This window comes from Leuciscus leuciscus (genome assembly GCF_965113295.1).
Source record: "Leuciscus leuciscus genome assembly, chromosome: 12".
NCBI lineage: Eukaryota > Metazoa > Chordata > Actinopteri > Cypriniformes > Leuciscidae > Leuciscus > Leuciscus leuciscus.
This window is the reverse complement of record NC_138736.1, coordinates 14,632,921-14,649,331: the sequence shown is the minus strand read 5'-3', so window position 1 is coordinate 14,649,331 and position 16,411 is coordinate 14,632,921. Positions and strand designations below refer to the sequence as shown.

The 16,411-nt window shown below is 35.0% G+C and overlaps 1 protein-coding gene across 1 annotated transcript in view; it reads right to left on the bottom strand.

Annotated features, from left to right (window-relative positions):
- glcci1a (glucocorticoid induced 1a) overlaps positions 1 to 16,411 on the bottom strand; it is a 43,084-nt gene that overhangs the window by 24,849 nt on the left and 1,824 nt on the right. Inside the window, exon 2 of the mRNA XM_082186373.1 lies at positions 7 to 158. Within this exon, the coding sequence (XP_082042499.1) occupies positions 7 to 158 (152 nt within the window). The remainder of the gene's footprint in view (positions 1 to 6; positions 159 to 16,411) is intronic.

Sequence of the window (16,411 nt, the reverse complement as noted above, 5' to 3'; positions counted from 1 at the left end):
GCCTACCTGCGTGGACTTGTCTTTCATGCAAGAGGGGTTGTGCAGGTGGGATTCACGTGGCCACTGCCCTATCAGGTAGGGCCCGGTGATAGCACCCAAAGAGGAAGTCCGTCTGATAGAACCTGTGCTCCACACCTGTTGCGACTTTGACCTCTCAACTGCCATAAGGAACAAACAGAAAGAGAAACAGATGGGTGATGAGTAGACGGACTGGGGTTGCAGCAGCCCTAAAGTTTATTTATATATTTCCCTACAAACTGCTACCTGTTTACAAGGCCTGCAACTAATGATTATTTTGATGATCGATTAATCTGATTTAAAAAAAAAAAAAAAACGTTAAAATATTACACATAAAAAAAAAATTATTTTTAAATTTTAAAAATTTAATTTTAAATTAAAGATTTTAATCCATTATTTTAAACAATATTATTCCACATCCTACCCAATGCTGTCTTCAAAACGATGTGTAATATTAAGCCTATGAAAACAAATATAGTGAATGTATTTATGTGGGCTATGCTGTACATTATAAGCAAAAAAGGGTTAATATACAATCTAAACCTAAAAGCAACTGATTGCTTACTATTTTAAAGCAGAAATGAAAACAACTAAATTAAAAATGATAATAAACAAAAACAAAAGTACAAAATGTTAACATACGAGACATGAAAAACACATTCACAAATCAGTATTTATTTTACATTAATGGGCTATTCCAACAATAGTGCCATAGAATTTTCATTTTTGGGTGAACTATCCCTTTACAAAGCTGCATAATTATTAGGGCTGGGTAAAAAAAAAAAAAAAAAAAAATTCGATTTCTCGATTTTAATCGATTCTCATTTTTACGAAACGATATCGATTCTTAAATCCCAAGAATCGATTAGTCATCCTGTTTTCAGTTGATGAATGAATGGAACATTGTAGCACGCGTCCCATCCAATAAATCGCAATAATCTTTGTGCTTTGTTATTATTGATATGAAACAAAGTCTCAGATTTCAAATTACGTCCATTTTATTACGCAATTCAAAAATATAAATACCGTTTCGGAGCTGTGGTGTGAGATCGCTCTGTCGCAGCTCAGCTCAAGAGCAGCAGCAGCGCCTCTGCACGTGATCTTCTCTTCCGCCTTAATAATACCAGTTACAGCGCGAAATAAACATGAATGAGCATCTGAAAGTGTGTTAAAAGGTAGAGTACAACTTATCGAAATCCGTATCATGTGACATGGAATCGCTCAGTGTTTCAACCGTGGAAAGACTTCAGTAAATCAGCTTGCAAACAATGTCACGTAACGTCACATTTACATCAGAAAAACCATATCCAGTGACCATAAACTCGTTAGTCAGCTAGAAAAATGTACTCTAGAGAGGAGCATTTTGCTAAATATATGCACCATATTACATATTCATTATAATTTTTAATGTTCTTCAATTTTGAATGCATGTTTGAATAAATCTGGCAGGTTTTTATGACAGCCACCATTTAAATGTTTATATTTCATATAACTTTATTATTATACAAATAAATAAAGGTGTAATTTAAGTGTTTGTATACAAATCCGTTCATTTTTACCTTATTTTTAAGCTATATTATAGTAGGCTAATGAAGCCTACAAGCTACAACTGCATAGTTTACTCCCATAGTTTACAGCATTAGTTAAGAGATTTGTTTTCCTTGAGAAAATTTGCCATGTATTATACCTGATATCCAAAATAATCAATATTGAATCGAAATCGAATCGAATTGCAAGCTTGTGAATCGAAATCGAATCGAATTGTGAAATGTGTGTCAACGCCCAGCCCTAATAATTATTCTACCTAGATTTTGGGAAAATATCTTATCAGTCCATTCTGCTCATACCCCATCTACCGTAGATGTAGACTGGGGCTCAGAAGCAGGTTAACTTGTTTGCACTTTGCATTTAAGCAGAACATCAATCCTTAATGCATTTGATAAAATACCTCATACACATCCCTCATCCCACAAAGTTGGAGGGGAACTGGGTCAAGGGCACATGAACTTTTCTAATCAGCGATAGTCAGAGCGTGACATCTTCCTACAGCAGAGATGACAATATTTACTCCTCTCAGTGGCACTATGAATACATCATCAGATCCATGGATCATCTTTATGGCTTTCAGAAGATTAACTCACTCAGGTATCTGTGTACACAAGGCAGTTGTAGGCAAACTGCTCTCATGTCTTTATGAAAAGCAGAGCCATGGGAAGTAAATGCAATGCCCTGGTGTTGAGTTCAAATCAAGATTATTAATATTCACCAATAAACTCAATAGTTGATTTCCCTAAAAGTGTTTGGATGACTAGTTGACCAAGACCAATCCCTGGCAACCAGAATTGATGGTCAACAGCATGGCTATGCTGGTCCACCAGCTAGACTAACACTAACCAGCATAATCCCACCTGGACAAGCATAAATCCAGACCACCTGTTGGTCAGCAACTTCTAGTCTGGTGAAGTCTGGAAAAAAAAGAAGCAATTTTGGCCAGTCTGTCTCAATCTAGCAAAGATTGTCTGGTCCACAGCATGGCTATGCTGGTCCACCAGCTAGACGAACACTGACCAGCATAAACCAGTGTGGAGCAGCATGCATATTCGGGATGAATCTAGAACAACAGGCACCATCTACATTTGTAGCCTGTTGACCACCAACTTCCAGGCTATTCCTCAATGTTGCAATTTAAGAATTTCGAATTTTATCACGTTTATGTGCAACTCTGAACTGTGCTCCCTCCTCCCTCACATCAAAAGTGACTTTTGACAGAAGTCAATTTTAAGAGAGAACTCAACACATTAAATGTGTGATTACACTGTGACCCAAGCCGACTGCTTATTTTACAGCTACAGTATCGGTTCACGCAATAAGCCGTTTTAAGCCTGACATCTCACTTGGTTGCAGTTTGCCAAAAGCTGTTCACACCTCCCTCAATTTTTTTATAATCACCCATGTGTTTGCATGGTGTAAAGCCCACATCAGACGAGCAAAGCGAGCATCAAGTGAAACCAACAGAGAGAGCGGCGATGAAAACTCAAAGGAGATGAGAGATCCATTGTTAGTTGATGAGCAAATGTCAGAGCAAGTGTGCAAAATGTAAACCACGTGTTTTCAGATATGCGGTGTAAATAATTAGATCTAAGGTACTAAGCAGGATTCAGAGAATGGGATTAGGACTAAAAGACAAACGTGTGTACGAGAGACGCTGTGGACATAGAGAGTGTACTGTTGCTACGGTGATGAATGGTCAGCTTATGGATTATACAGTCCATTCTAGAAGACCATATTTAGACTTGGCCCTTATATCACTGTGTGCTTTTTAGGAAGTGACTAACTAAAGACAGAGTCACTGGAAAATGTGGGTTAAATCATCTCAAACTACAATATAAAGGGTTTTAAACAGCAATCATACATAATTTTGTTTTAGTATCTTACTTGTAATTGTTGCAAAGTGCACTGCTATAAAGATGACATTCATTGAGAAAAATCATATGGTTTACACTTTTTAACTTCTTTCATTAGTAATAGTAACTCATAAATATCATGATTTTAGACCAGCAAATCATATGCATATTATATTGGATTTTCATGACATGCATTTGAATGCACATTAAAGGAACTCTGGTTACCATGAAGAAATATTAACCTGAATAAACAAACAAGAGTGCACTGACAATTATGCATTTACAGTAGGACAAATGTTGATTTTAAATGCACATTTTGTTTGCTTTTAGACTCTTTGTCTGTATTGGCAATTGACAGCATGTTGACAGCTTAATTTGCATTTAACTAATGTAATTTAATAGCCTAATGTTTGTTCTTAATTTAAGGTATTATACAGTTATATCAATCATTTTAGTATTGAATACATATGAAGGGATGAAAGCTCTCTCTATTCAGATAGATGGGAAAAGCTATAGAGAGGGAGTGAATGACAAATATCAGGTTAAGTACGATGTTGTAAAACAAGCTTATGCTGAGTTCCAATATCAAAGTTTGGCTCTGACATCTGGACTCAGGCCAGATATACCAGTGCAGTGCATTCACAAGTTCTTTTATAGATGTAAAAACAACCTCACTGAGAACTGTTAACAAAGGAACAGACCTGTCACCAGTCCTAAACACTTGATTCATCAAGTTGAAATGACAAAATACTATGATGTTCAAAATATAGTACGACATTGATGTTTGAGCGCTGAAGACTGAAAGATTCAAAACTACTTCAGTGGTTAAAAGTTCTACAGCAAACACAACTTTTATTGAAACAGTATGTTGGGGTGAGACATATGAAGAGGTTTGTCATTTTGCAGCCATTTTAGTTTGTCATAGCCTGGCAAAACCTTGACTTGCTACTTAGTAAGGTAGTAAGAGGCAGGTTGCACTTTGTTATACAAAAAATACATCGAATTTTATTATTATTAACTGCATTTAATTGAATATTAATTGTGTGTATCTGCTAAAAGATTATTTTACCAACATTTAGGAGTTTTCTAGTGTTTAAAAAAAATTTCAAGCTTATTTTTAAAAGGATAGTTCACTCAAAAATGAACATTATGTCATTATTTACTCAACCTTATGTCATTCCAAATCGGTATGACTTTTGTTTTTCTTAGATGTTAGATTAGTCCATGACCCTCAACAACCCCAAAAGGCTCATTCAGACAACATATTAAGCTATGCTTCTTTACAGGTGCCATAGTTAAACATGTTTTAGCATGTGTGCTAAATGTGTGCTTTTTTTTTAGCATTTAGAAATGCATACTACAAAAACCTAAAGCTTGAATGAGTCAGAGTTATGGCCTGGCATTAATTTACTAAAACAAATGCTTCTCACACGTGTGCTTTGTGGCAATAACAGCTATGCTTATTTGCACGTCAAGTTGGTATAGTTAAACATGAAAGGGCCGAGGTTGACTTGGTGCGCGGTTTGACTTGCCCAAATGTTGCTCAGTGAGTGTGGAAGGCATTTGCTCATGGAGCCCTGGCATTAGAATGCTTCCTCTCAGCCTGTTTTACAGTTTCCTGAGAGCAGATGGAAAGGCAGGGCAGGTTTGTGCCAAGAACCGTTTCAGGAGAGCACACTGACACCCCCACAGCAGGGCAGGGCGGACAGATTGAGAGATTGAAAAATTGAAAGAGAGATTTCTTCATGTCATCATTCCCTTTAATCACTTTAGAGCTGCAACTAACAACCATTTTGTTAACCAATTATGTTAACCAATTATGTTAATCATTTATATTATTTATTTGATTAATCAATGAATCAGGTATTTCAAATGAATGAAATTTGTCAGTATTCCATTGAAATTCATTTAAAAACAAACACACACACATCACTATAAATGTTCACATTACAAGAATAAAAAAGTAAAAAGTAAGTAAATGTGTTTTTTTCTTAGAGTATGAGCTCCATATTCTCACTATATTATACTATATGAACCACAAAAGCCTGATGACTCAAATATGATACTCAACAAAAAACACGTGCAAACTTTTTAAAAATATATTTTATATTAAGTCATGCTTTACAGGGTTAAAGTGATGACACAGCACAAAACAATAACTAATCGTGAATACATTTTGTTTTATTATATTATTATCAGTAAGCTTTGAGCGTGGTAAACGGAGCGGCACTATGAATGCCGTTAGTAAACGCGTGAGAGGTGACATTCAGTAAAATACTGCGCTTGCAAACAGAGAGAGAGAGTGTGTGGGTGGACGAAACACTGAAAGACCTTCTGTTGTCATTCACACAATCACATTTTGACAAACATCATCGCAATACAGTCCGATTTGGCTTCGAGCTGTGAATTAGGTCATATTAGACGAGGGACAGGTGGTTTTGCTTGCTGCACGGTGGGGAAATAAAAGCTTCGCTGCAGAATTGCAGCCTGCAGGTTATGATGTGTTCACATGTTTGGAATTCTTTTATGACATTAATATGATTTAATTGGAATTGATGATCACTGCTCCTGGCCTTCGTTCTTGATTCAGTTACTGTGGGTAAAGTGGGGTGAGCAAACTTTAGTTAGTGGGATATAACGCATTAGTGTGACAGCCAAGGTAAAGGAAGTGCAAGCCAATAACATCATGAACACTGAATATGTGGAAGTTTAAGGGTTTCAGAAGTAAATACAGTCCCTGTTGGGAGTCGATTTGCATTGCAGTAAACACAGGCGCTATTGTACGACATCCATTAGCACAGTCGGAGTGCTGTTGGGCCGAGCGAAGCGTTTCGCGCAAGGAAACAAAAATGAACTGCGAGGCAGGGGGACATGCAAATGTGAACTTTTCCCCTGCAAACGCATCAGTGAGCTCTTCAACGAACTCACCCGCTCGCGTCACATTTTGAATTACAACATCACCACAGCATTCAGACAATCCTCTTTCACTTTTGGACGCCACACATCACATTAAAAATGCTGGGGTCATACATTTAATGGTAACACTTTACAACAAGAGCTCAATTGTTAACATAAGTTAATGTATTAATAATATGAACTAACCATGAGAAATACATTTGTTACTGTATTTGTTCATCTTTGTTAATGTTAGTTAATAAAAATACAGCTGTTTATTGTTTGTTACTTCACAGTGCATTAACTAATGTTAACAAATACAACTTTTGATTTTAATAATGTATAGGTAAATGTTGAAATTAACATTAACAAAGATTAATAAATGCTGTAGAAGTGCAGTTCATATAAGTTCATGTTAACTAATGTACTTAACTAATGTTAACAAATGAAACTTTATTGCAAAGTGTTCCCAAATTATTGTTCATTTTAAGTTCATGAAACCTTATAGTAAAGTGTGTTAACCTCTTAACTAAACTGAGTATGTAATAATTAGGATTCTGCACTATTTCTTGGTCACTAATCAAATTTGAGGCATTGACCATTCAAACTTTGTACAGACGGTCAAATGTTATACTTCTATTGAAGCTTAATGCTCTTTGGATCATCCCAAATCATGCTTGAGAACATGATCATCAGATTTTACACAAACTTGTGGAGTTCATACAGCTCAACTGCTGATAAAATAATTTGCAATTTAAAAAGTATTAAACATTTTTTGCAGTAACAACCTCTGAATATTCATAATGTAAGGTCAACAATAAACAGGGCTTTTTGCAATGCTTTTTTTTATAGTTTGGGTGGCAATGGACCCTTTTCACATTTCCGGGGTTTTCAGAAGCGCAAATCATCATACTTGGGAAAACTTCTATAGCTGTGAATGGGAGATGACGGCAAATATAATTTTTGCATTTGCATTTCCTATAAAAGCAAAAGAGAGATTGATTACAGCTGTCAGAAGAGAGAAAAATTTAAATTTTGTCATCACTCCCTTAGCCATTGTATTAATAGTTTACAGCTGTCAAGGTGTATTAATAAAAACAAAACCAAGAATACAAGTTGCAAGTATAAAGAGAAAAACAACTTCAGCTAGGCCTATATCTGTACAACATGGTAGAGATGTGGTTGAAAGCCGCTGTACTAAAAGTAAATGTGCTAAAAGAAGGAACAGTCTTCTCTGATGATGCTGCAAAATGTTCTATGGTGCAAAATCACTTGTATTCCAGAAATAGAACTTATTTAATAATTAATGCAAATAAGAACTGAAGTCAGGGCAAGAAGCAAGTCAGTCTCCAATTTAATGTTGAAACACCCAAAGCCAGAGATATTTTCACACTGAACTAGGCTATATATAGCAGATTGAAAAACATAGCCTAATCAGATATTGATCTACTATCTACAGTATTACCATTATATTACTGATAATTGTTTGGTACCTCAACACTCAAAGATTTCAAATAAACACACCAAACCAGCTTGTGTAAAAAAACATGCATTGGGCGATACTCCTCATAGCAAAATCGTCCTATCATCAATGTGTGAGATCGCTGATACACTAGATATTCGTCGGGTTGGGGGTGGGTGCTTTTTTGCTTTTTTTTGCTCATTAATTTGCTCATTCATTTACTTGTTTATTTAGGCCCTACTCATTCGTTTAATTATTTACTTACTTTTATTATCACAAGAAAATGACGTTAACAAAATGTGAATCGTTGTCCATCATTTTGCAAGCCAAGAAGAAGTAGGCCTAGTTGGTGATATTTTTTCTCTGTCACGTCGCAATATTGGAAACATTTCAGTTTTACACCATGAAGGTGAATCAGTGGATATCACACAAGCAATGTGCAAACTTTGTGCAAAAGATAAGTCAGCAAAGGAGTCCCAAACCCCAGTCAATTATTCACTACAGAAAATGAAATTAAAAATTGACAGAGCTATCTTCATCTAACACAGAGAGATGAATCTACTTCAACATATGCTGATAAGATAACGGTATATAACGGTCTTACTTTATTTTCTTAATATTTATCTTGTGGCACATACGTTAGGGAAAACATTTTAAAGATAATTATTTTGTGTTTAACAAGTTTGTGTTTGAAAAAAAGCTGCTCTTAATTTTCATTGATGACTGATTATTGCAGTGTTCGGACCTATTAGATTGGTGTTACATAATTTGAATTAGCCTATATAATTAATTGTATAATAGACCTACATGTTTTAAAATCCTTTTCAATGAGGAGTAAGCTAATTTTTCTAAGCTTTTATTATCACATAGCATCGGTGTGATTCACTATGAAATTATGGCAGAGCAAATTAATTGTAATATTAATTTAATAATAAAAGTAGCCTAAAAATAATAATCTTAATAATAATTTAGTACATTCATTGCAAATCCTCTTGATATCGTCGAAAGCTGATGCTTTCGACGATATCTCTGGCTTTCTTCGATACAAGATATCAACATCTATCTGCACAACCCTACATTACATTGGTGTTACATTTGTAAACTACTGTGAACAAGTCATGCTGTTCATACAACAATTTCACACCACAACACTCACTGTAGAGCTAAACAAAATTATAAACATCCCTGAATTGCTGTGGGGTTTCTTTTGATACATGTCCTGTCAAACTTAAAATAAACAAGACAACATTGCATTGCATTTTACTATAAATAATATGTTATACACGATTATTAGCCTTTCAGGACATTACAATTACGTGCTAGTTCTTTTTGGCACAGATACATTACAAAGGTCAACATGGGAACTGATAAACAGATAGTAGCCTATATCCTTCATCTTTTGCTATTTTCATCTACTGCAATCAATTTCAAATAAGTCTATCATATGTTGTTGTAGAGAAGAGAAGTGAGAGAAAGTGTGTTTTTTGTGATTATGTCATAATGCTGCTCTCAGGCCTGTTATCACACATCCACCCAGAAGCTGCACTTCAACAGCACTCTAATGCTCACATATATGAACACAAAGTCACAGCCAAAAATACTGCTGTCTTAGAGAACAAGACAAAAACGTACTACCCAAATGCATTTCTCCGATACATTAACTCCAGTGTTTCACATTAATTATGTAGATTCTGGCGGCCCGCAATAATCTAATCTATCCTGCCACATTTTCACAATGAACCGAAAATATTTTTAAACTTCACCTAATATCATAAGGTCTCCAACAATGTGTTTTGCACCATTGCTTTGGCAAAGTATCTGTCAAACAAGCTAAATTGAAAGCGTCCTTATCCAATAGCAAAAGGCTGCAATAGTGCGATTTAAGCAACTAGTCTGTTGTAGGGCTAAAAATTTTATATTATTTTGACAAATCGATTAATCTGTTTAAAATCTTTTCTTTAAAAAAAGATTAATCTGAGTAAAAATCTAGAAATTATTATACATTAAAAATTCATTTGAATCCTTTATTTTAAGCAATGTTATTCCACATCCTGCCCAATGCTGTCTTCCGAACAATGTGTAATATAAAGAATAAAAACAAATATAGTGAATGTATCTATGTAGCCTACGCTGTACATTATAAGCAAAAAAGGGTAAAATACAAATATTGCATTCTTAACCAAAAACAACTGATTGCCTACTATTTTTAAAGCAGAAATTAAAAAGACTAAATTAAAAACTATAAACAAAAACAAAAGCACAAAATGTTGTTAACTTGTACGAGGTATGAAGAACACACACTTTCTCGTCTGAACATAATTATATTACATCAATGGACTATTCCAACAATAGTGAATTTACTGTTATTGCTCTCATAAATATGACTGCTTGTGTTACATGTAGAATTTTAAACTTACACTTAATATCTAAAATATATATATATTTGAACAAAATGTGTATTTTAGTCAGAATTATTGAGCTCCAATTCCATTGTCTGTTTGACAGGCTCGTTCATTTCATGTCAGTGAGGTTTTAACAAGACTCACTTGTCAAGAATATGCTAAATGGAAATGCTTGTGGGACTTTTACAGATAAGGATATAACCCTAAAATGTAAGTTATGCGCTGAGGAAAACACTTGTCAGCAGCATGACAGGGAAAAACACGGTAATAGCTTGCATTCGTTTGAAGCTCTTATAAATATAAAGCATTTGTAAGACTGGAAAAACTGGAAGAACTGGAAGAGAGAGCTACTCAGAGAGAACAAACATTTGAGCTCACTCTTGTGAAGTTAGCATCACCATTTGAGACGCAAAGTCTCACCTCAGAATACATCTCTTCCCCTCTTCCCCCACTCCCCCTCTCTCAAGCTGAGATCACATGAAAATCACTCAAAAATCCATTTAATGTGAATAATTATCATTAAGTATTATACATGTTTGATATCATTTGAAATGTCTCATTTGGGAATGAGACTTTTGTACCAGTCGCACTAAGTAAAACAAAAGGTAATAAGGTTTTTAAGAGTTTAGAGATAACTGGCACACAAAGGAAAGTGGTCCCTAGGCAAATGGTCTCCTACTCCCAAAAGGTGTCAACTCTGAATGTAAATTCCCATTGTTAGCAGATGTTTCCATGTGAAAGAAGTTTCTGTCTATATAATGAAATGCAACTAGAGGATCAGCACGATTCTGTACCTCAGATCAGCCCGTGATGTGCAGAGCCGCCGGGACTCTCCGCATCATGTATTTCCTAATATCGGGTTCGCATCTCTTCTCTTTATTCCAGAGCATTTGATGTTTTGAATTGATTATCTTTGAATTATGTAATTGTCATGATAGATTTACCTGACATAATAAATTGTAAACATTTGATTTTATTCTACGGACTCTGGCATTATTTTCAGTAAAGAGTTAAAAAAGAATAGTCAAACATTTGCTCACTTTTAATGATGCACAGATATCATTAAAACCTTTTCATTTATGGAGTCTGATGAAATAACGAGACTACATTATGAGAAAATGTATTGCATTTAATCAAAAATACTTTGCCACGAGAAAAGACAGTAACACGCAGGGACCTTCCCCGCTGACCGGATGCCTCCATTGGGCTGATTGAGTGCGGGCTTACACATTCTTATGTTTTGGACAACTTAAATCATGTACCTTTAGCGCAGCTTACTTTGTGTCTTCCGCTATTTCCCATATGCGTTTTGTCCATTAGAAATTTGCTAATGTAAAGCGAGGTGACTGGCTGATGGTTTCCGAGCACAGCACGCAGACGCGACTAATCGAAAATCAAATTCGTTGTCGATTCCACTAGGGCTGGGCAAAAAAATCGATTTTTCGATTAATCGTTTTTTTAAATGTGGTCGATTCAAAATCGATTCTCAAACGCCAAGAATCGATTTTTTTCCATCTTTATGTATTAGTTTTCCTCCACTGTTCATAGGCTTGCAAACTCAATTTTATAGCTAATGCTGTGAGATTTTATGGTAGTTTTATCTAATTCATAAAATAACCTCAATTAGTGCTGCACGTTTAATCATATCGCAATCGCTATGACAAGCCTATACGCAATTAGGCTATATGACCAAAATGCTGCCAAAATGCTGTCGTGACTGTGACAGAAAAACTTGCGATGATATCGTGCGTGCGCACAAGACAGCACAGAATAGAATTATCTTTCGCGCTTGAACGAAGAACACACACAATTATGCCAAAATGTATTTTTGTCGAGTATCTTTATAACATAAGAGCAGTCTTATGACGAACGTGAAGAGTTGTGCCTCGTGAGAGAATGAGTCCGCGTGTGAGTTCCGCGTCTCTGTCAACAGCGGCTGGTCTTAAAGGGACAGTACACTGTAGCCACTAATTATCTCTGTCATTTAAGTTAATCAAAGAACAAAGAGAACAGAGAAAAACACTCACTGCTCTTGAATAAAGAACTTTTGTAACTTTGATTAGTCAATATATAATTTATAATTAATGCAACACAGACTGTTTGATAATTTTATTCAATTTCTGTATGGCCTAGCTGTTAGACAGGAAGGGCACATATTATATTATATGCAACGTTTTTATATGTGGGTTTATGTGAGGATTGTTAACCTGTTTGATCAAGACATGCGACTGTTCTGACTTGTCCAATTTTCAGCATCAATTTTTCATCTTGCATCAAAATCCTGTCTATTCATTGTATGCATTTGAAATATAGAGTTGGGTTCTGTTTTAATGTACCCAAGTGTACCTAAAATAAAAAGAGTTTAATATACAGGTTTGTAGCTCTTAATTTCTTTTTATTAATTAAACACTTGAAAACTTGTTCACTTTTTTTTCTTTTCTTTTTCTTTTTTTAATAAATATAGGATTTGTATTTAATATTCATTGAGTGAGTCGAATCGAAATTAATTTAGAATCGAAATTTGAAAAATCGAATCGAGAATCGAAATCGAAAATCGAATCGAGAATCGAAATCGAATCGAATTAGAGCTTGCGAATCGAAATCGAATCGAATTGTAACATCTGAATCGATACCCAGCCCTAGATTCCACTCAGTTCACAGTGAATCCAGCGAACTACATCTATGCATGTGCTGAGAGTTTAACACGCATTTGGGAACAGTTAGTTCACCCAAAAATGAAAATTATCCCACAATTTACTCACCCTCAAGCCATCCTAAGTGTATATGACATTCTTTTTTCAGCCATACACATTATGGCTCTTTTATAATGGAAGTGAATGGTAACAGATTTTGAAGCCCCAAAAAGTACATCCATCCATCATAATAAAAGTAATCCATATAAGACTCCAGGGTGTTAATAAACGCCTTCTGAAGAGAAGCGATGCATTTTAGTAAGAAAAAATTCCATATTTATAACTTAAAATCTATAATCACTGGCTTCCGCTAACAGTCATACGCAAGTCGAGTTTCACTAGATTTGTAATAAGAGGCAATTCAATTGTAAACCTGTTTTCACAGAAACTCCAGATTTTCACTAAAATTAAAGCTAAATGGTTTAGCCTATCTCATACAAGTATCTTGGGGATAATAATAATAATGATAATAATAATAATAATAGATGCATTTAACATTAAAATGTACAAAAATGTATTTTTGGGTGGGGAAGGGGTCCGCCCCCTATAGTCTCTTAAAATCCTGTGGGAAACACTGAACTCAGACTACACTCGCAGTACATCAAATGAATAGTGCTTAACATGACACTGAATTATGAGAGCTGAGACAGCATGTCTGAAACAAGAGTTTCACTTCTAAAAATATCTGACTGGTCATTTAACTCATGATAAAACGCTCAAGAATTCAAGGCCACAGAATCTTTGATGATTTCTGTAATTAAAAACAACAACTGTACATTAAAAGCTAGTCAAAATTTCTGTCAGTAGGTAGCTGATATGACATCAAGCAGTGTCAGCAGTGTGACACGATATACTTCATTTCAACTATTTGAACTAAAAGTATTTTGAATTGGTTGTATAGAAAGCTGGGATATGATACAGTGTTTTAACATTAACAATCACACACAACGTTTAAATTAAATTCACTTTCCTTTAAATATAATACATACAAGATTAACTTAAAATCCGGATGCTGAATATTACAAATTAATAATAATATCCATATGATGTCCAACTTTGTGCAGTAATGCATATTACAAATTGCTTACTATAATAATAAAAACAATGTATAGTTAAATCACATTATATTTGTAATTGTTTTGTTACTTACAAATCTATTAATAAGCAAATATAGCCTATGTTTTTTGCACACTGCAGAAAAATACAGTGAGAACTTCAAACTGAAATTCAAACTTCAAATAGCAGAAGATATATGATTTTTCCAATGCTTGTTCAATGTCTAAACCAAAGTTTTCTTTATTGGCTAAAACAAACATTTAAAGGTGCCATGGCATGAAAAATTTCACTTTATGAGGTTTTTTAACATTAATATGAGTTCCCCTAGCCTGCCTATGGTCCTCCATTGGCTAGAAATTGTGATAGGTGTAAACCAAACCCTGGGTTATCCTGCTTCGCCTTTGAGAAAATGAAAGCTCAGACGGGCGAATCTGGAATCTTCCCCTTATATCGTCATAAGGGGAAAGGTTACCTCCCCTTTCTCTTCTTTGCCCGCAAAGAGAATTTGGCCCGCCCATGAGAAAATGAGCTGCGCGAGCACGATATTGGTTTTTCCTCGAGAGACATCATGGCTTGCAAACGAGTGAAGAATGGCAGTTGCTCAGTGTTTGGATGTACAAATGAACACAAAAGTATTTTTTTAGTTCCTTCATCCGAGCCTCTGAAGAACCAGTGAGTTATGTGAATTTCTGATGTGTAATTGTTCAAGTTCAGACAGATAATCTTTCTCTCAAAATCATTCAATACTGTTTATGCATCAGTAAATCAAGCCAGTGACTAAACGATCAACTTCACGTCATTTCTCTTAGTAGGATGAAAATAATCGTACTTAAACTGTGATTAATATATATACAGAAAGCGATCAAAGAACAATCCCTTTCCAATCGCCCAAGCTGTCAATCACACAGCTTGCCAAAACTCGTTATGAAATCAATGACGCTGTTACACTGCACAACGAAGCTCTTGCTGTATTTAAATGATTTCATCACGTTTGCATTGGTGAAATCATTATTGAGAGTGCAGAAACTGCGTTTGCAATGATACGATCTTCATTCACGTGATCAACAGACTGTCATTTGGTCAATGCTCATCACTGCAACCTTTTATGTGATGGGAATAGATCTAAATACTTTAAAAACTTCTCACGATTCGTTCATCTCGACTTACATCAGAGTTCCACATGTAATGCTAGCTATTTCATATGAAGCATGTCAGCCAATCACAGCAGTGAGGGTTTACACTGAAGTCTCACAGCAGACACGGCCCCTAAAACATAGCGTTCAAATCAAAGGCTAAAATCAGGCTAGGAAAAATGCCTTTTATTTCTAAATTATGACAATTTTTTAGCAAAAAAAAAAACATACTAACATTATAAGGACACCCCAGGAAACATTATAAAATAATCAAATAATCCATGCCATGGGACCTTTAAAAAGACTTTAGAGCTCCTTCTAGAGATGGGTCATTCATGAATGATTTGTTCATTGTGTCCGTCACGTGACAAATGAATGAAGAACTTTGAAGGTAAAGTAATTATTTATGTTCCTCATAAATTATATTTGGCTGCATTATAATGATTTTCTAATTCGGAATATGATCAAGATTGCGTAGGTGGACGTGTTCAGGTATTTTGTCAGTAGAAAATATAACATTTAACGCCACTTAAATGAACAAAATGACTTCAATAAAGATTGTTCATTTTGATGAACAAGACTGAACGAGAGATTCAGTAAAATGATCCAATCCTCCCATCACTAGCTCCTTCCTGAATTTAACATATTTCCATATGATATTATGATAACAGACAGATAACCTTTCATCAGCCAGGCAAATATTTAAGATTCTCCTTATAATATAATCAAAAAAGGTGGACATTACATTGACCTGTATCTCTGATACAAATCCTCAGCAGAAGGAATGCCTTACCACAATCACCAATTCATAATCAATGATCAAAATAATGTCAAGAGATTCATGATGATTAATGTCAACAAAAAATGACTGCATACTTAAACCACAATCTCTTCTACATCCATATGCATTGGCCTCAGAAAGTATTTGGACTCACTTACTCTCTGAATGTAATATCACTGCAAGCATATAGCCTACATTGTATTTGGTTTGATATTTTGTTAATGCAATGGATTAAAAAACAAATGTGAATTAAACATCCAAATCACTGATCTCTATCATAGATCAGTGGTAGAAATATATTTTGGAGCCACTGTAGCATCATTACTGTTAAATCTTTTTTTAATGAAAATGGTGGCTTATAACGTTACCAAGTTACCATAGGTTTAAAGTTAGTAGCCTTGTGTCGTAAATATGTAGGCCTGAATATGAAGACTGAAAATGCAGTAGGCCTACTGGGAATGAATGAACATTTGACATGTTATTTATCCTAAATATACAGGCAACACGTCAAGTCGTTAAATACGGTTTTAGGTGCTCAATTTGCAACATTTAGGTTTCATAATAATG